The sequence below is a fragment of the Suricata suricatta genome, chromosome 17 (genome assembly GCF_006229205.1).
Source record: "Suricata suricatta isolate VVHF042 chromosome 17, meerkat_22Aug2017_6uvM2_HiC, whole genome shotgun sequence".
Lineage (NCBI taxonomy): Eukaryota > Metazoa > Chordata > Mammalia > Carnivora > Herpestidae > Suricata > Suricata suricatta.
Genome location: NC_043716.1, coordinates 45,046,173 through 45,072,808, shown reverse-complemented (window position 1 = coordinate 45,072,808; position 26,636 = coordinate 45,046,173). Strand labels below are relative to the sequence as shown.

Below are 26,636 nucleotides of genomic sequence, written 5' to 3'. Positions count from 1 at the left end.
TTCTCATTACTTACACAGAGCTTTGCCTGTGGGCTCAGAAAACAAAAGGCGACTGAGACAAATGCAGGTGGATTAGGCATTTCACTTCGGTACAGCACTTTATCAAGAATTTCTTTAAAGAGGGAAATTTCTTTTCTTTAGCACACTGTTCCTTGACGCCTTGGTAAAGAATCCCCAGAGAGTTCAAGTAACGTAAAAACAACAACAAGAACAACAACACCCCACAATGAAATGAGCTTATTTCTGTTTGGTCACCTCTCACGCCCACCCTTCAGCCTCTCAAATCCTTAGCTGAAGAAGGTGCCACATCTTGGGCAGCTGGTCGCATCATTAAGACATCCCCAGCCCGTTCATCCTCTTCTGGCAGAGTACATCCGGGACGCTAAGGGGGCGTGGTTGGGAGGCGGGGCGGAGTCGAGAAGGAAGCCTAGGCCCCGCCCACCAGGCGGCTCCCACAGCCCAGCATGCCCGCCACACCCGCCGGAGGTCGCAGGCTCAGCAAACCGGTTTCTTATTTGGCGAGCGCCTGCCCAGTTGGGATCCTAGTTCTCGCGATAGAAGGCGCAAAGCCTGCCGGGAGGGATGCGCGGCCGTCTGTAGGTTTGTCCAAAATGGCAGCCTTGCAGGGGGAATTCACGTTGTCTGCCGTACCCTTGGGTGCCGGGCCTAACGGACTCCTAGGTGTGGAGCAGAGCGACAAAACAGACCAATTTCTAGTGACGGACGGCGGCAGGACCGTCATCCTCTATAAGGTGAGGGCGATGTGCTCGGAGAGACCCCGCTGAGGTCTTGCCCCTTTCTGTTCCCGGAGCCAGAACCGCAGGTTTCCCAGGGCTTCAGAAGGACCTCGCGGAGAGGCTGGTTGCAGAGCTGGCTTGGCTCCCCCGGGACGCTGAATGAGGTCTAGAAAGGGATTCGGTTGTTTTCCTGGAGAGAGAGAGGCGTATTTCGGAGTTGGAGGTGGCGGAGCGGCTAAGTGCACGTGGGCTAGACTCAGAAAGGAAAAGAAACCTGTGCTTTCGCTTCGCATCCCTCCGACAGGGCCTGAACACCCCCTCCTGGGATTTCTGTCTCCCCAGCTGCCCGCAGAAGGGTTGAACTGAGATTGGGCGGGAGAGCACGACTGGCAGCATGGAAACAGTGCTTGTGTCTATACACTTCTTCCCTGTCCTTTGGGGGGAAAGTTGTGTGGATTGTTTTATTGTTTGTTTTCTTGGTAGCTTAATGGAATTTTGATTACGAGTGGGCTATCTCTTGCCAACTACAGGTTGTAAATCCTGGACTCGAGTCCTGGACTGGCTCTCTACGTCCCCGCCCCCTTTTCATCCTCTCTCTCGGCTCGCTGAGCGTTCTAAGCAGTTGTGCTTTTAGTGGTCTCGTAGAGAGTAATTATTTTATCTGGGCTGCTGACCATCGTTTCACATGTCGTTAAGAAGCTAGCTATCTACTTTGAAGTTTGGGGAACAGGTTCCCAACAATCCCTTTTTTTTTAATTTATTTTTTTTGTTGTTTGTTTTGAGAGTGAGACCGAGAGCAAGCTGGTGAGGGGTAGAGAGAGAGGGAGGCAGAATCCCAAGCAGGCCTCGTGCTCTCGGAGCACAGAGCGGGATATGGGGCTCGAACTCAGAACCATGAGATCGCTCCCTGACCCAAACCCAAGCAAGAGTCGCAAGCTTAACCAACTGAGCCACCCGGGAACTCCTTGAATCTTCTGATGACACTTGGTTTTTACCTCGGCTGTCTAGAGGACTTAAATTTTTGCAGTTCCTGTGTAGGAATACAGTGGCTGATTGGAATTGGCTATCCCTACTCAGTTTCCCATGCCCCTGTTCAAAGGCACAGTGGAATCTATTTTTTAAATGTACTGTTCACAGAATTGTGCTGCTTATTCACCTTTTCTTTTTCGTTTTAGGAACTTAGTTATATTTTTGTATAAACTATTTAAAAAAACTTTTAATATTTTTAATTGTAGTAAAATACTCATAAAATTTGCTATCTTGGGGCACCTGGATGGCTTAGTTGGTTAAGCGTCTCAGTCTTGATCTCACTCAGCTCAGGTCTTGATCTCAGGGTTGTGAGTTCAAGCACCACATTGGACTCCATGCTGGGCACGGAGCCTACTTTAAAAAAAAATTTACATCTTAACAGTTTTTTGATGGTACATCGTAGGGTAGTTAGTATGTTTACTTTGTTGTGCAGTCATCACCACCCTCTACCCGCCAAACTCTTTTCATCTTGTAGAACTGAAGCTCCACCATTAAGCCGTAGTTCCCTATTCTCCCAGCCCCTGAGAAATCACCATTCTACTCTGTGTCTTAGGTGGAATCCTACACTATTTGTCTTTTGTGACTACTTAGTTTTTTAATTTAGGAAATTTGCTAAATGCTGTTATGTTAATGATCTCTCCCTTTGTCTTGATTGTATATTTAATTGCTTACAGTATCTGAAATTGACCTTTTGAATTTTGTATGTTATGTTATCTTAATTTTACTAGGTTTCTGATCAGAAGCCCTTGGGGAGCTGGTCAGTGAAACAAGGTCAGATTATAACAAGTCCAGCTGTGTGCAACTTCCAGACTGGAGAGTTCATCGTTGTACATGATAATAAGGCGAGTTTTAAAACTACTTATATAATAATATATACAACACAAATGTTGATTTATTAACTATTTATGTGTAAATGAAAATTGGAATACTTTCTTAACTTGTATGTTTTGATTTAAGGTTTTGAGAATATGGAATAATGAAGATGTAAACCTGGATAAAGTATTTAAAGCTACAGTAAGTCTCTGAATTTTTTTTAGCAATTTTTTTTAGGGTTTTTTATTTATTTTTGAGAGACAGAGAGACAGCTCGAGCAAGGGAGGGTAAGAGAGAGGGAGACACAGAATCCGAAGCAGGCTTCAGGCTCTTAGCTGTCAGCACAGAGCCTGACGCGGGGCTCGAACCCACAAACCGTGAGATCATGACCTGAGCTGAAGCCAGACGCTTAACTGACCCACCAGGCGCCCCCCCTAGTTGGCAAATTTTAGAAGTGGCTTGTACTAGAGCTGGTTCAGATACATCATTTAGCACCTGGAACCTTGAAACTTGTAGCTAGCTAACTGTGTAAATCTTTTTCATTTACCTTGCAGTAACATAATCCTGATTTTCACAGCGGGCTTAACTTCTTTTCTTGCACTTACCGGCTGAAGTTGTGATTATGGCATCAGTCTTTAGCACCAGAACTGCTCAAAACTGATTTAGTGGCTTTATTTAAACCTCTTCCACCTTCAGTTTTTGGAGAGCTGGGTTGTACCTAACCTCCAGTACTCAGTGAGAGGATAAACCAAAAATGCATAAAAAATGCAAAAAAAAAAAAAGGGGGTGGGGAGAGCAGAATAGGAGGGAAATGCTTCTGTGTGGGGCCGCCTGGGTGGCTCGGTCAGTTGAGTATCCAACTCGTGATTTCCGTGCAGGTCATGATGTTGCAGTTCGTGAGATGGAGCCCCACGTCAGGCTCTGTGCTGATAGCAGGGAGCCTGCTTAGGATTCTCTCTGTCCCTCTCTGCCCCTAAACCACTTGCTCGTGCTCTAAATAAATAAGTAAATAAATAAACTTTAAAAAGAAAGGGCTTCTATATGTATTTATGCTGTACTGTCGATTTTGGAACCATACAAAGCTAAAGCAAAATGAAAACAAATCAATTCTTAAAAATAAGCTTTCTATAAGCGTCCTTATCCTATTAGGTGGCGATCGTTTTAGAATAAAAATTAATGCATTCTTATGTTTTTTTAGTTGTCAGCTGAGATCTATAGGATACATTCAGTACAAGGAACAGAACCCTTAGTGCTGTTCAAGGAAGGTGCCGTTCGTGGCCTAGAGGCCTTGCTTGCAGAGCCTCAGCAGAAAATTGAAACTGTTATCTCTGATGATGAAGTGATCAAGTAAGTTCCAATACTTGTAAGTGGATTATTACCAAAATAAAAATCTACTCTGCATGTTTTTTTTAAAACATTCTTTGTCTTGTTTAAACCTATTTCGGCTATAAACATAATTAAACCTTGATTAAAAACCATGTATGTGTTGTTGGCCAAATTAGCGTTCTCCAGAAGCCTCAGGAGAGTTAGGTGATTGGGGAAACCGTAGGGACCTGTGAATTCTGTTCTGATGAGAGAGAACTGGATGGTCAGTTATTTGAAGATGAGATGGGAACTCCATGAGACCAAAATCTCTGTTTCTGTCATATTGCCCTGCCTGCCAAGGTTGGAACTCTTACCCTGAGCAGAGTAGTGTGTTGTTAGTAAAATCATGACAGTGCTCGGAGCCCTCTGCTTTCCCAAATTCTGGAATAAAACTGGGAAAATGACGCACTCAAATGATAAAAAGGAAGTCCCCTCCAATCCCCATTATTTTATCACATTTCCTGTTTAGTTAACTTGCTTCCTGTCCAGGTCCAGTTGATGCAAATTAATTCCCTAAAGTCAAGGTGAAGGCTTGTACTTAGCGAACAGTATGGACAGTGACCGCGTGTATCTTGGAGTGCCCTGTTGAGCGCTGCTAATGTGTGGAGCAGCCGTGTCTGGAGGAAATCTTCAGGAAAGGGGATGTAGGTGGAGGATATGGCTTCTATTGGCCACCTTGCCAGCATCTGGCTCTGTAGCCTTGCCTGTAAGCCCTTCACGCTCCCTGTCCTCCTCCCCTTCTGTGGCTTGAGGAAGGCAGTGAGAGCCTGTTTTCCTCGGAGCACTGGTCCCAAACGTGACTGAAAAGGGAAAGGCGTGGAGTCCAGTAAGTTTAATAACACTGCATAACATCCCACACCCACCCCTTTGGAGTTTTACAGGTCACGTGGTCTTTAAAGCTCCGGGTTAGCACCTTGCATTGAATCCAGAGATGCGTTTGACATAGAAATGCCTACTAATTCCCCACAGTATATGTATTTTGAAGCACTGAATTATGTGTTGTCTGATGTCTCTCTGGTTCTAAGAAAATATTTAATAGAAGATGCTCTCTTAAATCAAGATAGGTGTCTCTCAGCAGGTGATTTGATATTTTATATTTTTTCTATTTTTTAGGTGGACAAAGGTTTTCATGGTATATAAGCACCCTGTTTTAATCTTTATTACTGAGAAAGTAAGTGATCTCTTTAATCCTGGCCTGTTTTGTGACATTTCAAATTTACAGATATTATTTTTAAAACTAAAATTGAGCTTTAGTATTTCTCTCAGAAGGGGGTGTGTGTGTGTGTGTGTGTGTGTGTTTAATACGAAAAAACCCATTAGTTACAAGGAAATAATTTTTTAGAATATGTTTAACTGGACAAGAGGGTTTTTTTTTAATAAAAATTTTTTTTTTAACATTTATTTATTTTTGAGAGAGAGAGAGACACACACACACACACAGAACGTGAGCAGGGAAAGGTCAGAAAGAGAGGGAGACACAGAATCCGAAGCAGGCTCCAGGCTCTGAAGGGTCAGCACAGAGCCCGACACGGGGCTCGAACCCACGAACTGAGATCATGACCTGAGTTGAAGTCAGCCGCCCAACCGACTGAGCCACCCAGGCGCCCCTGAACAGGAGGTTTTTAAGCATTCATTGAAGTAATTAGAAGAGAGTGACAATTGACTTGCACATTTGCATACAGCTGGGTGAAGTGGGAATATTGTTAAATAAAATAACCCTTTTTGTGTGTGCAGCATGGAAATCACTTTGCTTACGTACAAACATTTAGCTCCCAGACCTTAAGCAAATACACACTCTTACTTGGACAAGAAGAAAAATGTGTTATACAGAATTTTGCTGCATCTGTGGATCGGAAATTCATCTCTTTGATGTCATTAAGTAAGTATTTTTCTTGAAACTTTCAGAGATCGTGAGTGAAAGGATCTCACAGGATGGTGGTTTCTCAGAGTTTGAGGCTTAGGTTTTTGCAGTTGTCTATTGTAACGTTTCCCTTCACGTGCTTCCTTTTTTTTTCCTTTTTTTTTTTTTATGTTTTTTATTTAATTTTGAGAGAGAGAGTGCGAGCAGGGGAGGGTCAGAGAGAGGGAGACACAGAATCCGAAGCAGGCTCCAGGCTCTGAGCTAGCTGTCAGCACAGAGCCTGACACAGGGCTCAAACCCACGAACTGGGAGATCATAACCTGAGCTGAAGTCAGATGCTCAGCTGACTGAGCCACTCAGGCGCCCCTAAGGTTGGTATTGAGTGGCCCCTCTAGTCCCTTTTTTAGCCTTACGGCTTAGTTTGCCCTTCTTTGAACAGGGGTTGAGGCAGATGGGTTAAAGGAGACTAACACAGCATTCGTGGCCTGTGCCAGCCAGCATGTTACAGATTTGTTAACGCCTTGGAGTTTAGCTCAGTGTAATGGTCTAATGTATAATCCTAATTTTATGTGACTAGGAAAGAGAAAATTGCCTTTGTGGTGGTATCCTCTTCCTCCTGCTTTTTAACGCCTTGGAGTTTAGCTCAGTGTAATGGTCTAATGTATAATCCTAATTTTATGTGACTAGGAAAGAGAAAATTGCCTTTGTGGTGGTATCCTCTTCCTCCTGCTTTTTATGGCTCCTCTTGAAGTTGTTTTGAGAAAAGGGAGGAAGAAACAAGAGCAGTATTTTCACATTATCACAGTTAAAAATCTGTGAAGTTTTTTAATGTGCAATGGCTATTAAGAAAAAGATTCCCTTGGGGCGCCTTGGTGGCTCAGTTGGTTAAGTGTCGGACTTTGGCTCAGGTCATGATCTCACAGTTCGAGCCCCGCATCGGACTCTGTGCTGACAGCTGGCTCAGAGCCTGGAGCCTGCTTTGGATTCTGTACCTCCCCCTCTCTCTGACCCTCCCCTGCTTGTGCTGTCTCTCTCTGTTTCTCAAAAATAAATAAAAAACGTAAAAAAAAAAAACCCACACAATTTAAAAAATAGAAAAAAATTCCCCTTGTATCTAGAAGATCTTTGGAATCTATTTAATGCCTTTGCTTAAGAAGGACTGGTTTTCTTATAGTGTAACTTATAGGATATACTTACTGGTTTTGCTTTGTTTTTTAAGTAGGCCCCATGCCCAGCCTGGGGCTTGAACTCACAGCCCTGAGATTAGGAGTTGCATGCTCGGGCACCTGGGTAGCTCAGTTGGTTAAGTGTGACTTTAGGTCAGGTCTCATGGTTTGTCAGTTCAAGCCCCACATCGTTCTCGGCTGTCATTGCAGAGCCTGCTTTAGATACTTTGTCCCAGGGGCGCCTGGGTGGCTCAGTTGGCTAAGCCTCCAACTTCGGCTCAGGTCAGATCTCACATTTGTGGGTTCGAGCCCCGCGTCAGGCTCTGTGCTGACAGCTAGCTCAGAGCCTGGAGCCTGCTTTGGGTTCTGTGTCTCCTTTTCTCTCTGCCCTTCCCCTGCTCATGCTCTGTCTCTCTCTGTATCAAAAATAAAATAAAAACATTAAAAAAATAAATTAGATACTTTGTCCCACTCTCTCTGCCCCTCCCTGCTTGTGCTCTTTCTCTCTCAAAAATAAACATTTAAAAAAAAAATGCATGCTCTTCCAACTGAGCCAGCAAGGCACTCCAGATAAACATCATTAAGTGAAAGTTTGCAAGTTAAGTTTTAGCTTACTGTATGAACATAGAAATACGGGAGCCTGAACGAAATAGTCCTAAAATCTTTGTGTAATGTAACTAGAACCACATGAAATTGCCAAACTTCAATTGACATACCAAAAAAACGGCAATTTCGTGTGGTTTTTCAGGGTGATGGAGTAACAAGAAATGTCACGTACAGAACAGAATGCTAATTAACTTTGAATGTGAAATATATCTTTTCAGTGACTGGCTTGTCTGTATTCCAGACAGTTCCCTGTCATATTTTTAGTTATTAGTAACTAAATACAGTTTGTAATTCTTAGCTGTTGTGACTGGTTTTTGTTTTTGTTTTGAGAGCAAGTGAGCAGGGGAAGGCAGAAGGGAGAGAGAGAGAGAGGGAGAGAATGAGAATCGTAAGCAGTCTCCACACCCAGCTCAATTTTAGGTTTATAGTACAGTACATTCTTTAAGGAAAAGCGTAGAGCAATGTGATTGTTAAATTTGTTTATTTTTCTGATTATATCTTATATCAAATCAGTAAAACTTTTAAATAACCTGGTACCTTTAACTCTAAAAGATCTAGAATTATCCTTTGATAATGAACAACAAATACCTGTTTCCAACAGGCGCTGATGGATGTGTATATGAAACCTTGATACCAATACACCCGAGTGACCCAGAACAAAATCAGACGGTAGTCAGATCACTGTTGCTCAAGGCTGTGGTGTCTGGTCTCGCTCGAAGTGGAGTTGCACTCGCCATCCTGGATCATGATCACGTGGCAGTCCTCGGACCACCGCTGCCAGCTTCCAAGGGTGACTGAATCTCCTCCATTAAGAAGTCCTTTGGATTTTTCCTGCAAAATGTGCCTCTTGTTCTTCTTTTTCTTTTTTCTTTTATTTATTACCACCCCACTCCTTTTATTTATCATTGTACTCAAATTATTTTTGTAGCTTCCTAATTTTTCTTGTGTAGGTCTTCTTAGTCATCTCTACGCCCCACGTGGGCTGAAACTCCACGACCCCAAGATTAAGAGTCATGTGCTCTTCTGTCTGAGACAGCCAGGTGCCCCGTCTTTTTCAAAACATTTCCTTGTATCACTACCTTGCTCCTAACTAATGTCTTAAATAAAAACTGCAAATATCTGTGCCAGCCCTTAGGCATTTGATCACTGGTGAGCCTTACAGTAGAGGATCAGATTCATAGCCTGGTGATGTTTCAGCAGAATGGAAATCCACAGGACTTGGACTCCTTGAGATTCAGTGACCACTAGAATGCTTTTCTATTTGCCTTCAGAGCATGATTCTCATCGACACCTCCCCCAGCCCCACACACCCCTGCACACAACACAGACTGTCACAAAGAACACGTTTGTTCCTGGCCAGTGCAAGATTGGGATCTTCTAGGCGACACCATAAAACTCAGAAGTCTTTTGCTTAGTATATGGGTCTCTTCACAGGCTAGACCCCATCACCTTTTCCAGTCTTGTCTTCCGTTGCGAAGCAGAAACCCTTTGATTTATTCAGTCCAGGCTCCCTATTGACCATACACTTCATCTGCCTGTCTTGTCTGTGGTTCTTTGTTTCTCCTGCTTATTAGACAGGAGCTGCTGGATGAAGCGTCACTACCCTGGGCCAGGCATTTCACGTGTGTTACCCCTTTGTGTCACTTAGCCTGCCGACAAGACTAGGAGGCGAGGCAGTCACGAATGATGCTCCTGTTCTGCAGGTCAGGAAACAGGTGTTAGATGATTACGTGGAACGAAGATTCAGCCCAAACAGATGGCCTCTTCGGTCACGTACCTTACTGTCCTCAAGTCCTAGCACTCCGCCACTTTACCACCCTGTGCTGTTCCTCTGCCCCACCACTGTCCCTCCTGGTTCTGCTCTACCCCCCCAAACCCAGTCACCACTGTTAGAGCTTCTGGCGTCTCTTTCCAGGGTATTTTTATATGCATATAAGCAAATACTACTGCTTATTTTTTTTCCTTCTTTTTACATGAATGGCAGCATACCAAACATGCTATTTTGCCCCTTATTTATTCACTTATCTGAGAGATAATAGAGCCCTTTCCATATGAACGTTTATCATTATTATTACTGGTAGTATTATTAACTTTCTTTTATTAGAACTGTTTAAGGTTCACAGCAAGATGGAGGGAAACATACATAGGTCTCCTCTGTGCCCCTTGCCCTCACACGACCACTTGTCATGAGATCTCATTTCCTTGAATTTCTGTGGTAGTCACTGTCTTCATTACTTATTTTTATACTTAGCGAAGCAAGACTTGTGTGTTTAACTGTGACTCCCCCGTCTCTCCACGTCCTTGCCCCCTGCCCTCAGCATCACATATTTACACGTGGCACAACGTCTGAATTTATATGTCTTATTTTACAGAATGCCTTTCCATATGGAACACAAAATTTCAAACACTACAGACTTCCAAAGAGTTACCACAGGGGACCAGCGGTCAAGTAAGTTTTGGGCATTGAGTATGTTTTCAAATTTAGTTACTTTTGTGCATGATAAATATACTGTAAAGGAAGAGACTTCCTTTCCTAAATAACTTGGCAGTTTTTGTTTTGAGAGAGCACATGTGAGCCCACGTGAGCTGGGAGCAGAGGGAGAGTGAGAGAATCTCAAGCAGGCTCCCTGTTCAGGGTGGAGCCCAACGTGGGGCTCCGTCCCACAACCCTGGATTCCTGACCCGGGCTAAAGCCAAAAGTCGGACGCTCAACTGACTGAACCAGCCAGGTGCCCCTATTTGGCAATTTTTAATTAAAATAAATTGGGAAATGTTTTTTTTATCTGCTATTTCAGTTTTCTTTGTGGTTCGGCTATTTCAATTTTCTTTATGTTTGTTACTTTCAGAACACTAAATTTTAGGTAATTTTAAATCAGGGGAGAATAATTAGTAAATAAAACAACTTCTGTTTTTAACTGCTCTTTGGTTTGATCTTGTTACTTTTGTATTTTTTTAAGTAATTTATTTTTATTTTTTATTACTTTTTAAGTGTTCTCTATATCCAGTGTGGGGCTTGAACTCACAGCCTGGAGACCAAGAGTCACGTGCTCTACCTACTAAGCCAGCCAGGCACCCTACTTTTGTATTTTGAACCGGGTGCGAGGGCTGTTACTTTTCCTAATAAATTAGTCTTTTAGATTATATGTTAAACAGTCTCATGGGGTTACATAAAAATTATTAAAGAGTTAAAATTTAGGCCAACCAAACTAACTTGGTGAGCCAGAGGTCATTGTCTGTTTTGTTGCCATTTTATCTTCAATGTCCAACAAAAGTGCTCAGTAAATATTGATTGTTTAGTGAAGCAAATAACATGCAAATCAAGATAATATAACTTTACTGATCATTGTAATTAGAGGATAAGGAGTCTAGATTTCACAGCATACAATATAATTCTAATATATAGGGGAGCCTGGGTGGTTCAGTCAGGCATATCTGACTTTGGCTCAGGTCATGATCTCATGGTTCATGAGTTCAAGCCCCACATAGGGCTTGCTGCTTTCAGCACAGAGCCTGCTTCATGCTTCAGGTCCTCTATTCCCTTCCCCTGCTCACACTCCCTCTCTCATAAAAATGAATAGATGTTAAAAAAAATCTAATTTATACTTAAATAATAACAAAGTTAACCACTCACAGTTCTGCTCTAACACATATGAATTCCATGTTTCTTTAACCTTTTGTTCACATCTGTCTTATTTTTACTATTTTAATAGTTGGAATCATAGAAACAATGTTAATTTCTACTTTTTTCATCTAACACCATTAACCGAGTGCCCTGTTAAGTAGCCTTGGTAATTATTACATTAACAGATTTATAATAGTGGTAATATTATTTTTAAATATATATTTCAAATGCATACAGCAATCAGATTTTTAAGAGCTGAGAGTATCCTTTAAATTATGCCTCATTCAGTGGCACCTGGGTGACTCTGTTGGTTAAATGTTCGACTTCGGCTCAGATCATGATCTCACAGTTTGAGTTTGAGCCCGGCATCGGGCCTCTGTGCTGACAGCTCAGAGCCTGGAGCCTGCTTCAGATTCTGTGTCTCCCTCTCTCTCTGCCCCTTCCCCGCTCATGCTGTCTCTTTCTCACTCAAAAGTAAAGAAACACTAAATTATGCTTCATTCAGACATGGGCAGAGATAAGAGCTGTGTAAACCTACACAGTTAATAAGTTGTACATGTGAGATTATTCTGGAAAGTTGTTTAGCTCTGTCATATTGTTTTTTGTTAATGTTAAGATTAGTTACACTATAAACTATTGTTATAAATGTGACTCACACCTTAGGAAAAAATTACTTAATGTTTTCTATAACGTTTTTTGTAGCTCTGGTATTATGGGGAAAATTTATTTATGCTACATGGAAAATTTCTTACTGTGATTCCATTCAAGTGTGAGGTGTCTTCATTAGCAGGTGCTCTTGGAAAACTCAAGCACAGTCAAGATCCAGGTAGGAGCTCTTTTTTTTAAACATAACCTCTGTGACTAATGAACTCATGGCCCCAAGATCAAGAGTCGTATGCTGTACCAACTGAACCAGCCAGGCGCCCCAGGAACTTCTGTTTCTCTTACTAATATAAGCCACTTTATTAATTTCCAGTTTGACATAGATTTCTACAACCATCCGTGTACAGAGCCTGTTTGTGATGTTGAAATTTGCCACTGTTCATTGAAATTTCCTTGACCCAGGTCTACCTTGGAGACCGTCTGCTTTGCAGGCCCTGTGGAGGCTGAAGAGCTCCACTGTTTTGGGCACCAGTGTTCTGACTTCAGGGGCCCTGGAAGAGCCCCCCTCAAAACTGTTAATTGCTTTATCCTCTCGTGTTTCCCAGTGATGTCGTCCGTTGGCCTAATGTTGCTGGGGACATAGCCTTTACCGTATTGTGACTGACGGTTGTGGGGTAATCAGAATTCAGCGGTCTTTAAAGCCTCTCTTGAATTGTACATTAATGCTTATTTTTGTTGTTCTTTGATTATCTGGCTAAATACCAATAGGTCAAAAAATCCCAGAAATTGTATACTTTGTGTTTTCTTAGGCACCCACACTGTGCCTCTTTTTGTAAACTGGGAAACGTCTCAGGGATGTGGATTCGGATCCCAGAACTCTGAGCAGTCGAAGAGAATTGTAAGTTTGGTGGCTGAAATAGAAATATTATTGCAGGGTGGGAACAGATCACTTGAAAATAAGATCTTAAAAAAAAAAAGTTCTCCAGAAATGTTAGTACAATTTTAAAAAGAGAGAGAGAAAGGTGGGATTATCTTAATAATTCACATCTGTACAACTCTTACGGCTTTGAACTTATTGACACGGAAGTTTGAATCGTGAATCCAGTAACCTGACAGCCCTTATCCGAAATGACAAGTATAGGTTAGTAGTTAACTTTCATGGGCATATGTGTATATTAAGACACGGGTGTGAAAACGGACAATTTTCAATTAGTAATAATACCTTACTGAGTTTAGTGATTGTTGTGTGTGTGTTTAAAAAACAAAAATTTTAAAGGTATTTAAGTTACTTTAAATAAACCCACTCCTCACTATAATAATAATTTGAAAAGCTTGTGATGAGTGCATTAAGGGTGCTGTTCTAGTCTCTTTAGGGCATTTTATATTCTTCTAAATTTATGTTGGATCTTTTGCATTGTTGTGAGATCTTAATCAATTTACTTAATTCCAGTTAAGGAGGAGAAAAATTGAAGTGAGCGTACAGCCTCCAGCATCCGAACAACTTTTATCAACGATAAAGGTAAATAAAATATTAGAAATATGAAAAATGAACCCAAGTGGTAAAAGAAATACCATCTGCTTTTCATTCTCATTTTTCTGATCATTGTTTCGTATCTGCAGCTAATATTTGGTAGTATGTTAAGGTGGTCAGAGCTCTCTACGATTTTGGCTGATTAGACTCTTATTAAGCATTTGTGAGGTCAGTGAAGTAGTGGCGGCCTCAGTATCTCTTTCACCATGGCATTGAATATATTTGTAACTTAGCCTCTTAAAGAATTTGATTTCTAATCCCTGGAATTCTGTTTTGTTTTGCTTTATTTTAGTTTGTGCAGCATTTTGTATCAGCTCCCAGTTTTACAGGAATGCATGAATATTGTCGAATGATTTTAGAAAACGTTAAGCTAGGAACTTTTCAGTTCACAGTGACGTTTATTAATGCACCAGACTGAACTCTGTTATTTCTGCCCTTTCAGAAAGAGTCAGAAAAACACATTGAAGTAGAACTGTGTAAATTTTTGGCTACTAAGCGGACACCCGACTTTCATACTGTTATTGGGGACATAGTGTTAGAACTTCTGGGCCGACATAAAGCAGAGCCGTCGTTTTATCCCCGGAACTCCCTGATGCAGCTCATGCAGACACACGTGCTTTCGTACAGGTACCGCCTCCGTCACCGCACTCCGTGTGTGGGGCCCTTCTGACCTTGTTTCTTACAGTTCCGATGTCCATACTCTGAAAAGGCTTGTACGTTATCTGCAGTTGAGAGTTTTCCTGCCGTACAAAACCGGCTCATGGTTTTATTCCCAGCCTGTGCCCCGGCCTGATGGAGGCGGCCTTGGAGAGGACAGACGTGCAGATGCTACAGCTGTGTCTCCAGCACTTCCCCGACGTTCCTGACTCGGTCACTTGCGCCTGCCTGAAAGTTTTCTTGAGGTAAGTTAGAAGGTGACGGTCCTTTTCTTCGCTGCGTCTTTAATCTTGTATAGCCCTTGATGTCTGAGACTTCAAATGCTTGCGAAATGAACGTGTCTAGTAAGTTCATCAGCGATAAGAATTAATTTCTCACTTTCAATTAACATGATAGCATTAGTGATGACAGTCTTCAGGAAACAGAAATCAATATGGAATCAGTTTCTGACTATAGTGATTCTGTACAAGAGGAGAAAATGGACGAGCAAACGGAAATTCTTCAAAACGGTTTCAATCCCAGTGAACAAAACTGTGATAACTGTGATCGGAAGTTAAACAAAAAGCCTCAGCACGCAGCTGAGGAGACCGTCTCGTGCCCCGTGGTCCCGAAGAGAGCGGCGCTGCTGTATCCTTTGACGCCCCCTCCCCGAAGTGTCTCTCTCCACAGTCACAGTGCAGGCCGGGCAGCACCCGAGGAGTGGTTAGATCAGTCCAGGTGCTTTCTGTTTTCTATTTTCCTTTTTTTTTTTTTTTTCAGTTTCTGCCTGAAAGTGGAATACATTCAGTGCTTTAATTCAAGTGACTTACTTAAACCTGTTTCCTGTAAGAAGCCATACGAAGGCAGAAGCTCTGTCAGTTCTAACAATCAGTCTTCTGAATAAATACCAGTTAGATTAGTGACGTGTTCCAGGGGGCCTGCTGTGATTAGAAGGTTCAGCGATAGAGCTCTTTCAGAAAAGTAAAACTTTCATGTAAATTTAGAAAAGCTCTCTTTGGGGCAGGGAGTTACTCATCATTTCAGTAGGAAAGTCTTTGTTTATTGAAGCGTGGTTTTCCTTTAGTCCCGAGTAGAAATGCGATTCTTCACTCAGCTTATAGCGAGATGTTCCTTCTGCCGCACTTGAAAGACATCCCTGCGCAGCACGTCACGGTAAGCGCTCATAGGCGTCCTGTAGACTCTCATATTCCGTACGTTTTACTGCTTAAGTGGCCAGCTCTAGGGCTTTTGAAAGGTTGACCGGTTCCTTCATGTGGATAAGAGGTTTCCCAGCCCTCCTGGTAAAAATATTGTGCCTCGGAGACAAGTCCCTAGGGGTGGCAGACCTTGGCATGCTTGGTGCCAAGCTTGAAGGCCAAGTTGATCCATCTGTGTGAAAAACAAGTGCCTGGCTGGCTGTCACTCCACGGAGCATATGACACTTGATCTAGGGGTTGGGGCTTTGAGCCCATGTTGAGCGTAGACCTTACTTTTAAACAAATATTTAAAAAACAAAACAAAACCCAGAAACTAAAAAGAATTGCCCAGACATGGATTCTCTTTTTTCTACTTATTTTTACAAACAGGATAAGCTCCCCAGCTACCCTTCCCAAACGGGATGGGCTCCCCAGTGGTGGCAAAGACTGTTGTATTCCTTTTTTTTTTTTTTTTAATTTTTTTTACATTTATTTATTATTGAGAGACAGAGCACGAACAGGGTAGGTACAGAGAGAGAGAAGGAGACACAGGATCCAGAGCAAACTCCAGGCTCTGAGCAAGTTGTTAGCACAGAGCCCGACATGGGGCCTGAACCTGCAAACTGCGAGATCATGACCTGAGCCACCCAGGCACCCCTGTTCTGTTCTCTTTTGTGTCCCCAAGATGTTTAGCATATTGATGTATAATTAAATTCAGTAGCTTCTTAAAATTCTTCATTCTCTTTGTTAGCTTTGTAGAGAGAGACAATTTTTCTATCAAGTGATAAATTGTCCTTTGTCTTCCTCGGCAGCTATTTCTCCAGTATTTGTATTTCCTTTATCTGAAGTGTAATGAAAATGCTACTATGACTCTTCCAGGACTGCACCCTCCAACCCTGAACCAGGTAGGATCATCTTTTTTTTTAGTGTATTTTTTTTTATAAATTTTTTTTTATTGCTTTTTATTTTATTTTTGAGAGACAGAGAGAGACAGCTGGAGCAGGGGAGGGTCAGAGAGAGGGAGACACAGAATCTGAAGCAGGCTCCAGGCTCTGAGCTAGCTGTCAGCACAGAGCCCGACACGGGGCTTGAACCCACGAACGTGAGATCTGACCTGAGCTGAAGCCAGAGGCTTAACCGACTGAGCCACCCAGGCGCCCCTTAGTGTATTTTTTAACTTTGTAGTTTTTATTTTAATTCCAGTATAGCTAACCTACAATATTATGGGGGCGCCTGGCTGGCTCAGTCAGGTGAGCATCCGACTTCAGCTCAGGTCATGATCTCACAGTCTATGGGTTCGAGCCCCACATCGGGCTCTGTGCTGACAGCTCAGAGCCTGGAGCCTGTCTTCAGATTCTGTGTCGCCCTCTCTCTCTGCCCCTCCCCTACTTGTGCTGTGTGTGTATGTGTGTGTCTCTCTCTCTCAAAAATAAACATTAAAAAAATTAAAAAAACCCAAAATATTATATTAATTTCAGATGTACAATGTAGTGATTCACTATTCTGACTATTACTGTGTGCTCGTCATAACTAGTGAGCTCTTATTCCCCATCACCTGCTTCCCCCCGCCCCACCTCCACTCTGGTAACCAGCAGTTTGTACTCTGCAGTTAAGAGTCTGTTTTTTCATTTGTTTTGTAAATTCATATATGAGTGAAATCATGTGGTATTTGTCTTTCTCTGACTGACTTATGTCACTGAGCATTATGCTCTCTAGCTCCATCCATGTTATTGCAAATAGCAACTTTTAGGGGAGTTTTTTAGTTTATTTATTTATAGAGAGAGAGTGCAGCAGGTGGGGTAGAGGCAGAGAGAGAATCCCAAGCTGGCTCCACACTGTCCGTGCAGAGCCAGATGCAGGGCTCCATCTCACAAATCATGAGATCATGACTTGAGCTGAGATCAAGAGTTAGATAGTTAACTGCTGAGCTACCCAGGTGCCCCTTGATTTCATTCATTTTAATGGCTGAGTAACATCCCGTTACACACACACCCCCCACATCCTCTTTATCCGTTTATATATCAAATGGACACTTGCCCTGCTTTTTATAATTTGGCTATTGTAAATAACGCGGCAATAAACATAGGGGTGAGATAATCTTTTAGATTTGATCTGGTGCTAGGAAAAGTCTGTAAAAAAATGGTGTTATATATAATAGTGTCAGAACGTGGAATTCGGTAACTGATTTCTCTGTGTCTCCTCGTCCATATGAACTTCCTCTCTCACCACGCACACACACCACTGGAGTGAGAGGTGCGGAGCATCTCTCAATTTAGGGTCAAAATTCTATACTAAAGAACTTAATACATCTTAAATTCTTGATTCTTTATTGTGACCCTTTTCAAGAATTTCCTGGGGCGCCTGGGTGGCTCCGTCGGTTAAGCCTCTGGCTTCAGCTCAGGTCAGATCTCACGTTCGTGGGTTCGAGCCCTGCATCAGGCTCTGTGCTGACAGCTAGCTCAGAGCCTGGAGCCTGCTTCTGATTCTGTATCTCCCTCTCTCTCTGACCCTCCCCCTTTCATGCTCTGTCTCAATCTGTATCAAAAGTAAATACAAAAACATTAAAAATTAAAAAAAAAAAAAAGAATTTCCTTACCTCTTTGGAGATAGTAATAAGTGTCCAAATCTCTTTAAGATAAGAGAATAAAGATTAGTGAAAAAGATTTTCATAGAGAATCTCATGGTACTCTTTAAATAGAGTATCAAGGGGCATCTGAGTGGCTCAGTCGGTTAAGCGACCGGCTTCGGCTCAAGTCATGATCTCACGGTTCGTGGGTTCGAGCCCCACATCAGGCTCTGTGCTGATGGCTAGCTCAGAGCCTGGAACCTGCTTTGGATTCTGTATCTCCCTCTCTCTCTGACCCTCCCCTGCTCACACTGTCTCTCTCTATCTCTCAAAACTAAATTAAAAAAAAATTTAAAAATATTAAAAAGTTTATCATCACTAGGAACGCCTGGCTGGCTCAGTTGGAAGAGTGTGTAACTCTTAGTCTTAGAGTTGTGAGTTTGAGCCCCATGTTGGGTGTAGAAATTACTTTAAAAAGAAAAAGATTATTGTGGTTTAAGAATATGTTAGCCTAAGTAAGCATTTCAAGCACTTAATTTGACTAGTTTTTTAAAATAAAGTTTTGTTAAGAAGTTAATTTTTTTTTAGTTTTTAAGTATTTTTATTTATTTTGAGAGAGAAAAACAGAGTGTAAGTGGGAGAGGGGCAAGAGAGAGGGAGACACAGAATCTGAAGCAGCCTCCAGGCTCGGAGCTGACACCACGTAAGAATTTCTGGGGCACCTGGCTGGCTCAGGCAATGGAGCTTGTGTTTCTCATCTCACGGTTCTAAGTTCGAGCCCCATGTTGGATGAAAAGATTAAGTTAATTTAGGGGAAAAGGTTTGTTTTATATCTGGAAACTTTCTTTCTATATCCTAACTTATCTTTTTGTCTTTCTAACAGAAATTAGGTGATAGTATGCGTGCTATTTGCAATTTGCTTTTTTTCATTCATTTTAATCTCTATACCCAGCAAGAGACTTGAACTCACGACTTTGAGTCGTGCACACCCTGCCTCATTCTTCTGAAGCACTGCATGCTGTTTCATTTTATGGAGAGTCGTAATTTTCGTCAGTCCCCTACTGATTTGCATTTAAGTTGTTTACCAGTTTTTTTACTGTTGTAAACAAACCTTCAGTGAACATCCTTATACAGATACTCTTTTTTATTTTTTAATTTTGAAAATGTTTATTTATTTTGAGAGAGAGAGGGTGCGAGCAAGTGAGGGAGGGTCAGAGAAAGAGAGGGAGAGAGTCCCAAACAGGCTCCGGTGTGGGGCTCAGACTCATGAACCAGGAGACCATGCTCTGAGCCGAAATCAAGAGTTGGCTGTGTGGCTAGTTGAGCCAGGCAGGTGCCACTCTTTTTCTCTTTGAACTCTATCCAATGTGGGGCTCAGACTCAAAACCCTAAGACCAAGAGTCTCATGCCCTACTGTCTGAGCCTGCCAGGCTCCCCTGTACACATACTCAAAGTATAATTCTAGGAAAACACCTGTGGGGTAAATTCCCATGAGTGAAATTACTGGATAAAGGGCACATGCAGGGTTTTTTTTAGTTTCTTTTTTTTTTTTTTAAATAATGTCTCCCCCTCCCCTTTTTCCCCTTCTTAAGTAATCTCTACACCTGGCATTAAACTCACACTTGGAGATCAAGAGTCATGTGCTCTAATGACCGAGCCAGCCAGACACCCTGTATTTTTAGTTTTCAGAACGCCAGCACCTTACTGGGGGGTTGGGACCTTCTTTTCTTGCCTATTTGTATTTCCTTTCATGAACTGCCAGGTCGGGTTCTTTGTCCAGTTTTCTATTGCATTATCACTTGTCTTTTTCATTTTGGCTTATAAAAAATTCTTTTGTGTATTAGGAAATGAGCTTTTTTATCACTTTTTTACTTTTTTCAGTGTAATTTTTATAATAAAAGTTTTTAATTTTACTTTAAAGTTTTAATTTTTTAAATCATTAAGCTTTTCCTTTTTGGCTTCTTTATGGCTAGATCATACTTAAGGCCCTTACCACTCAGAGAATATAAAAATAGTCACCCTTTCTTAGTACATTCATGGTTTTCTTTAATGTGTTTAATTCCTTGATATACATAAAATTTTTTTAAATTTTGGTGTAAGGAGTTTCATAGGGATCAGCCTTTCCTTCTCCGCCCAAAAGGGTAATCAGTTTCCTTAATGCTTTTTTATGACAAGTGATATTGCGTGTTAACTACACATCTGAAGATGTCTACACAGAATACTTTAATAAATCTGTATTTATAAGAAGTGTGTTTTACCTCATGGTAGTTCATCTTTAATACACCACACCCTATTCTTGGGGCATACTGTATGTATCATAGTAGAGGATGGTAGGTTGTTTTTTTGTGAATGTCAGTAACTTTTTTTTTTAAGATTTTATTTTTAAGTAATCCCAACACCCAACGTGAGGCTCAAACCCACAACCCTGAGATCAAGAGTTCCCAGGTTCCACAACTGAGCCAGCCAGGTGCCCCAATTAAAAAAAAATTATTTTAAATAAAAAACCATGTGTTAACACTCTTGGATTAAATATCACTTTGGCTTTCTTTTTTACAGATTAATGCTGTGAAAAAGATTTGAGTTGTAAAATAACAAGTGTAAAGCAAGGAAGAGCATTTTTATATTGTTGAGAAATTCTTCCATTTCTAAACTTAAGTGCTTAGATTTTTGTAAAGAAGACTAACTTTTCTTGTAACTGTTTGATATATTTGTGAACTTTCTAAAGTGAATTAACCTAAAATTAAAATCTTAACTTTCCTTTTCCTGTTTATCTTCAGATTATGGATTGGATGTGCCTCCTTCTGGATGCTAACTTTACCGTTGTGGTGATGGTACCAGAAGCAAAAAAGCTTCTGTTAAGTCTTTACAAGTTTGTGAAATCCCAGGTGTGTGATTATTTAATACATGCTGAATTCCGTTTGTACCCAAGTATCACTTATGTTATAACTTATTCTTAACGTTTGTGTCTTGGAATGGTCATAAGTAATCACGGAGGATCTGTCTGTGTGTAGAAGTGATGGTAAACGTTACTCTGAAACTTTTTTCTTTAGGTATGCATTTGTTCCGAGCTCAACAAGATTGAAGTAAGTTTCCGTGAGCTGCAGAAACTAAATCAAGAAAAGAATAATAGAGAATTATATTCGATTGAAGTGCTGGAACTCTTCTGATAGTACCGGTTCTCCCTCATAGATGTTTTATGAAGCTCTTTTATGTGAATTCTTCCTACTCCTCCAGGCAAGAGACGTGTTTTGTTTGTAACTGTCTCGGTGACCAGAGAAATGAGTCCGCTGGCACCTGGCCCGGCTCTGTTTCCTTCTAGGTTGGACTGTAGGTTTCATGTGAACCTATTTTAGTTCATGGACATTGGTGGGGAGAGGTTCTGAAACTTTTTAAATATGTAACTTGAGCTGTTTTAAGTAAACTTATTTGTGTATTGATAAAAATCTAATTTCTTACCATGTGTTCTGGTTAGCTCTTCTTTTAGTAAAAAAAAAAAAAAATCACCATCGATACAGTGATTCTAAGAAGAATGTAGTTTTATCAGAGTCAAAAGCTGTCCTAGCACATCTGTGCTTGTGGGGGACCAGGGGTCAGGTCCATACGCAGGGTGGACGGAGGCCTTGGTACGGGCACGTGCCTGGCTGCTGTTTTTTCCTGTCCTTTATCTGCTTCTGCTTACCTTCTTTACATGCCCAGGGGGTCCAGCAATACGTCTTTCTATTTACTGTGTCTCAGATCATCTCATGAGGAGTTAGTAATTTAGGTTTTTGTATTCCTAAATAGTAAAAAGTCTGTTCTGAAAATAGCTTTATAGGCTAGTTGACTGTAGAATTTTCCATTTTAGCTCTTCAGATTTAGTACAAATGAGAAGTTTTATGTAGATAAAATGGATACTTTTGTTTCTTGAAAATAAAGTCAAGATTTCCCTTTGTTAAATACGAAATCATTCTTTCAGGTGATGAATGAGGATTTCTGTGAATAACTTGAAACATTTCTGAGCAATGAAAATCTCTGTGGAGTAAATCGTTTTGAAACCTGTTTTAACTTGAAGAGTTACAATATGTTAAAAAACAGTTCCTGTAAAATCTAGTGCATAAATACAAGTTCAGGTGTGACTGGAGAGCCCAGAATTACAGAATCCTGATCGCTTAACTTAATTTGCATCAGACAAAGCTTCATTTTAGGTCAGGTTCTCCCTGTAAACTGTACTTACAGCTGTGGCGTTTGACCGACGGCCGCCGCTCAGTTCTTCATGTCTCCTTAACCCTCAGGGAAGAGAAATACAACGGTGACAGTGTGCGTTGTCATGCTCACTTCATGCAGTAGGACTTCGTGCTCAATTTAAAGTGATACACTACTTCTCGGCAGAAATGGGAAATCCAGGTTTTCATAGCAGTAGAGTTTCTGAATTTGGTCCTTATAAAGTCTTTATCGTAAAGTTTAATAATGTGGTTTTACTGTCATGGAAACCCCACTGATGCTACATGCTACAAAATTAGGTTGCCTGCAGCCTAAGTCACTAAATTTAGAAATAAGGATTTTATCGGGACGTATAGAGACTATTTTTTTTTTATAATAGTTTATTGTCAAATTAGTTTCCATATAACACCCAGTGCTCCTCCCCACAAGTGCCCCCTCCATGACCATCCCCGTCCCCCTCCCCCTCCCCCTTCAGTCAGTTGAGGTATAATTGACAGTAGAGCCTCACGGGCCGAGCCCTTCAAGGCAAGGATTGTGTCTTCCCCTTCTCCACCTAAACACGGGGCTGCTGGCACCTCATGAGCGTTCAGTAAATGGTTACTGAATAAGGTTATTGAATAATGGATCTTATCTGTCCAGCTATCAAGTAATAATTCTGAGGGTTTGCAGTAGTTAAGTTTTCTGGAAATTAAATCCTCTGTGTCCTCTACGTATAAGCAGTATACCTTTTGCCTTTGTACTTACTTTTCATAACTAAAATATATCTCATATTTGTTTCTGATTGCATACTACATGTACAGAAATGCAGAGAGTAGTTTTATAAACGTAAGTTCTTCATCTAGGAAGCGATTTCCTGTTATGAACTTAATGTTTTACATTAAGGGAAACGGGGACTAACAATTTATCATTAATACTTGATATCCTTGCTTGCCTTTCGTCTCTTGAGGTTTCTTTGTAAATATTTGGCGACTGTAGCTGTAGTGGAGTCCATTCTGGATCATGTATAGAACTTTTCCAAACTCACAACCCTGAGATCAAGAGTCACACGCTCTTCGACTGAGCCAGCCAGGCACCTCAGGATCATGTATAGAACTTTATTATCTTTTTTTTTCATGTATAGAACTTTAAAACAGGGTGTCTGGGTGGCTCAGTTGGTTAGGCATCCAGCTCTTGATTTCAGCTCAGGTCATTATCTCATAGTTCATGAGATTGAGCCCCATGTTGGGCTCTGCTCTGACAGCGGCTGAGCCTGCTTGGAATTCTGTCTCTCTCTCCCCCTCTCCCTTCCCCCCCCTCCCCCTTCCTCTCTTTCTCTCTCTCTCTCTCAAAATATATAAACTTAAAAAAAAAAAAAAGAACTTTAGGAATGCCTGGGTAGCTCAGTCAGTTGAGTGTCCAACTTTGGCTCAGCATAGTTCGTGAGTTCAATTCCCACATTGGGCTCTGTGTTGTCAGTGCAGAATCTGTTTCACTGCTTCAGATCTTCCGTCCCCCTCTCTCCCTGCTCCTTCCCTGCTTGCACTGTCTCTCTCAAAAATAAATAAATCAGGGCACCTGGGTGGCTCAGTCAGTTAAGCGACCAGCTTCGGCTCAGGTCATGATCTCACAGTTTGTGGGTTTGAGCCCTACGTCGGGCTCTGTGCTGACAGCTCAGAGCCTGGAGCCTGCTTAGATTCTGTTTCTCCCTCTCTCTCTGACCCTCCCCTGCTCGCACTGTCTCTGTCTCTCAAAAATAAATAAACATTAAAAAATATTAAAAAAAAAAAGAACTTTGAAACAAAGATGGACTTTTTGCCCCAACTCTTAAAAAAATTTTTTAACCCCAAAATAGTTATAAGAAGATACAACACCCATTTATTCGTGACTTAAATTTACCTGCTGACAACATTTTGCCATGTTTGTTTCACCACTCTCCATATATTTTTTCTTTTTTCTTTGTTTTCTAAGTTCATTTATTTTGAGAGTGAGGGAAAGTAGGGGAAAGGCAGAGAGAGATTTCCAAGCAGGCTCCACGCTCTCAGCCCAAAGCCTGACCCAGGGTTCAGACTCAAAAACCATGAGATCATGACCTGAGCTGAAACCAAGAACTTAACCAACTGAGCCACGAGGAGTCCCTTTTTTTTTTCCCCCTTTTTAAATGAATCATATGAGAGATTTGCAAACATCCAGATTAATACCATAATTCAGTATAATTTCATAAATACATCAGCTTAGTCTTCTAAAATGAGCATTATTTTACATGACCACATGACATTGTCAAGTTCAAGAAATTAATACTAATACAGTACTATTTATAATGATTACAGTCCTTAGCTTTTCTCAGTAATGTCTCCTATAACTGGGCTTCTTCCTTATAAATGCTTTTCAAGGATCTTACGCTGCATTTAGTTTTCATGGTCCCTTAACTTCCCTAGATGGTGCAATTTTGAGGGATCTAGGCCAGTTATATTGCACAATGTCCCTCAATTTGGATTTATCTTGTTCCACATGATGAGATTCAGAGTAAACGTGTTTGACAGGAGAGCTACGGAGAAGGCCCGGCATCAGGAGGCGCTGACGGGACCTGTCCCGTCCCTGGGGATGTTACACCAGATCACTCAGCGTTTGGGAGACTCTTCATTGTACCAGACTGCCTCTGCCTCTACCTCCCCCCACCACCTTTTAGAGCGAGGGAGCAAAGGAGGGCCAGAGAGAGAATCCCAAGCAGGTTCCTCTGCTGTCGGCGCAGAACCTAACACAGGACTTGATCTCACAAACCGTGACGTCGTAACCTAGGCCAAAACCAAGCGCCACACGCTGAACCGAGCCACCCAGGGGCCCCTATCTTTTCCCTTTGTAACCCCATTAGTAACCTGTGTGTATCTTTGAGACTGTGAAGATCTTATTCTGGAATATTCTTCCCCAACAATGGTTTTTTTTAGCTCTATTGACAACTTTTGCCTGAATCAGTTGTTGCTTTGGTGGTTGTGATCGCAAATTGTAAAATTGTTTTGGCATGAATTTCACTTTAAACCGAATGCTGTGCCAATAGCCACCGTTCTCGGCTCTGCTTTCTAATGTATAGATGGGTGGGCTGTTTCACAGATTTGAATAGTTATTATCACACTGTGCATACCATGTGTGATCTATTTTTTTCACTTAATATCTTCATCAAAAGCTATTTTTACCTGGTTACTATGTTTTGTTTCTTAAAAGTTTCAAACTCAGAAAACTATAGCAATGAAAAGGCTTATCAGTAATTTATTCCTAAATGTGAAGTGTCTCATGCAGTTCCCACAGCTTTGCACTTAACACAACTAACGTGTGATTCTGGGTTATGCCACCCCACTTCCTTGAATCATCGTCATAATTTTGGTATACTTAGAAGAATACCCAGATCAGTAGAATATTTGGAATGCTTCTATTTGCTATGAATTTCTTAAGGGAAAAAAATTAAAATCTGGACAACTTTTTTGAAGAGTAATGTTTTTTTAATGTTTGTTTATTTTTTTATTTTTATTAAAAAATTTTTTATGTCTTTATTATGTGAGAGAGACAGAGTGAGTGGGGGAGGGGCAGGGAGAGAGGGAGACCCAGAATCCGAAGAGAGCCACCCAGGTGCCCCCTAACATTTAATTTCATACAACTCCTGATCTCGGGGTCCTGAGTTCAAGGCCCACACTGGGTCTGGAACTTAAAAAAATAAAATTTGGGGTCCCTGGGTGGCTCAGTCGGTTAAGCCTCCGGCTTCGGCTCAGGTCAGATCTCACGTTCGTGGGTTCGAGCCCCGCATCAGGCTCTGTGCTGACAGCTAGCTCAGAGCCTGGAGCCTGCTTCCAGTTCTGTGTCTCCCTCTCTCTCTGACCCTCCCCCTCTCATACTCTGTCTCTCTCTGTATCAAAAATAAATAAAACATTAAAAAAAAATAAAAAAAAATTAAAATAAAAAAATAAAATTTAATTTCAGGTGAACCTAATTATCCTTGGCCACTTTTCATTACTGGATGAATTTGTATGTTTTAGGTAGTCAGTGCCAAATTTGTTATATATTGTTAGTGTGTTTAGACCATAGGGCTTACATCTATTTCTTCTGGAGTTTTTTTTTAGATATTTTATTAAGTGTGTTATTTTAACTTGCGTATCATGTAAGGTATGGTTAGTGTATAAACATAGTGAACTTGGAGCCCTTCATGTACGAGCTTGAAGGAAAGGCACTTGGTTCGCACAGACCGTATTTGCCGACCTGTTTCCGTACTAGGAGGGGCTGTGGCAGTAACGCACAAAAGCGTAAACTCTCAAAAATGAAATTTGTGCCATTTTCAACAGTTCAATTGGTGCATGCTTCCCTTAGGCAGTCAGGATGGTTAAGGCTTCTGTAATCTTTGGTATAAAACTTCATTTATTTGTATATTGCTTATCAAACAGAAATGTATGACAAATAGTGAAATAGATAATTAGTCCCAGAAAAGGCAGACACAAATAAGGCAACAGCAAAAGTCAACAAAACTTTTCAGCTTGCAAAGATTCGACATGATTATGTATTTTAAACTTTATACTTTCATTCCTCCTCCTCTTTTGTTTTTCCACTTCATTTATTTTTCCAAGTTATTTGAATCAGGACGAGTGAAGTTTATACATTGTGGTGATGGCTGATAAGTCTCTTGACTTTCAATCTAAAGGTTTCCTTACCATCTTTTGTTGATCTTTTTTTCTTTCTTTCATTTACT

General features: G+C 41.2%; 1 protein-coding gene across 2 annotated transcripts; it reads left to right on the top strand.

Moving 5' to 3' along the window:
• The first annotated feature begins 575 nt into the window (after window positions 1–575).
• NOL11 (nucleolar protein 11) lies at window positions 576–21,667 on the top strand. 2 transcript variants are annotated; one of them, XM_029928417.1, is made up of 18 exons: window positions 576–752; window positions 2,495–2,608; window positions 2,724–2,780; window positions 3,778–3,926; window positions 5,058–5,115; window positions 5,679–5,823; window positions 8,179–8,367; window positions 9,950–10,026; window positions 11,902–12,025; window positions 12,612–12,700; window positions 13,253–13,321; window positions 13,776–13,960; window positions 14,110–14,235; window positions 14,447–14,617; window positions 15,064–15,142; window positions 15,978–16,070; window positions 20,509–20,616; window positions 20,782–21,667. In XM_029928417.1, exons 1-18 carry the CDS (start codon window positions 612–614, stop codon window positions 20,896–20,898), a joined length of 2,091 nt encoding a protein of 696 aa, XP_029784277.1. In that variant the 5' UTR covers window positions 576–611; the 3' UTR covers window positions 20,899–21,667. The 2 variants fall into 2 exon arrangements, with proteins under 2 accessions (XP_029784277.1, XP_029784276.1); XM_029928416.1 differs by having other exon boundaries at window positions 14,387–14,617.
• Window positions 21,668–26,636: the final 4,969 nt, after the last annotated feature.

What these genes read in the sequence shown, in the direction of transcription:
- NOL11 (XM_029928416.1), top strand. Translation starts at nt 612, where the DNA reads ATGGCAGCCTTGCAGGGGGAATTCACGTTGTCTGCCGTACCCTTGGGT. An exon ending in CATCTCTTTGATGTCATTAA is followed by an intron (nt 5,824 to 8,178) that starts GTAAGTATTTTT and finishes TGTTTCCAACAG; the next exon opens with GCGCTGATGGATGTGTATAT. An exon ending in AACTTTTATCAACGATAAAG is followed by an intron (nt 13,322 to 13,775) that starts GTAAATAAAATA and finishes CTGCCCTTTCAG; the next exon opens with AAAGAGTCAGAAAAACACAT.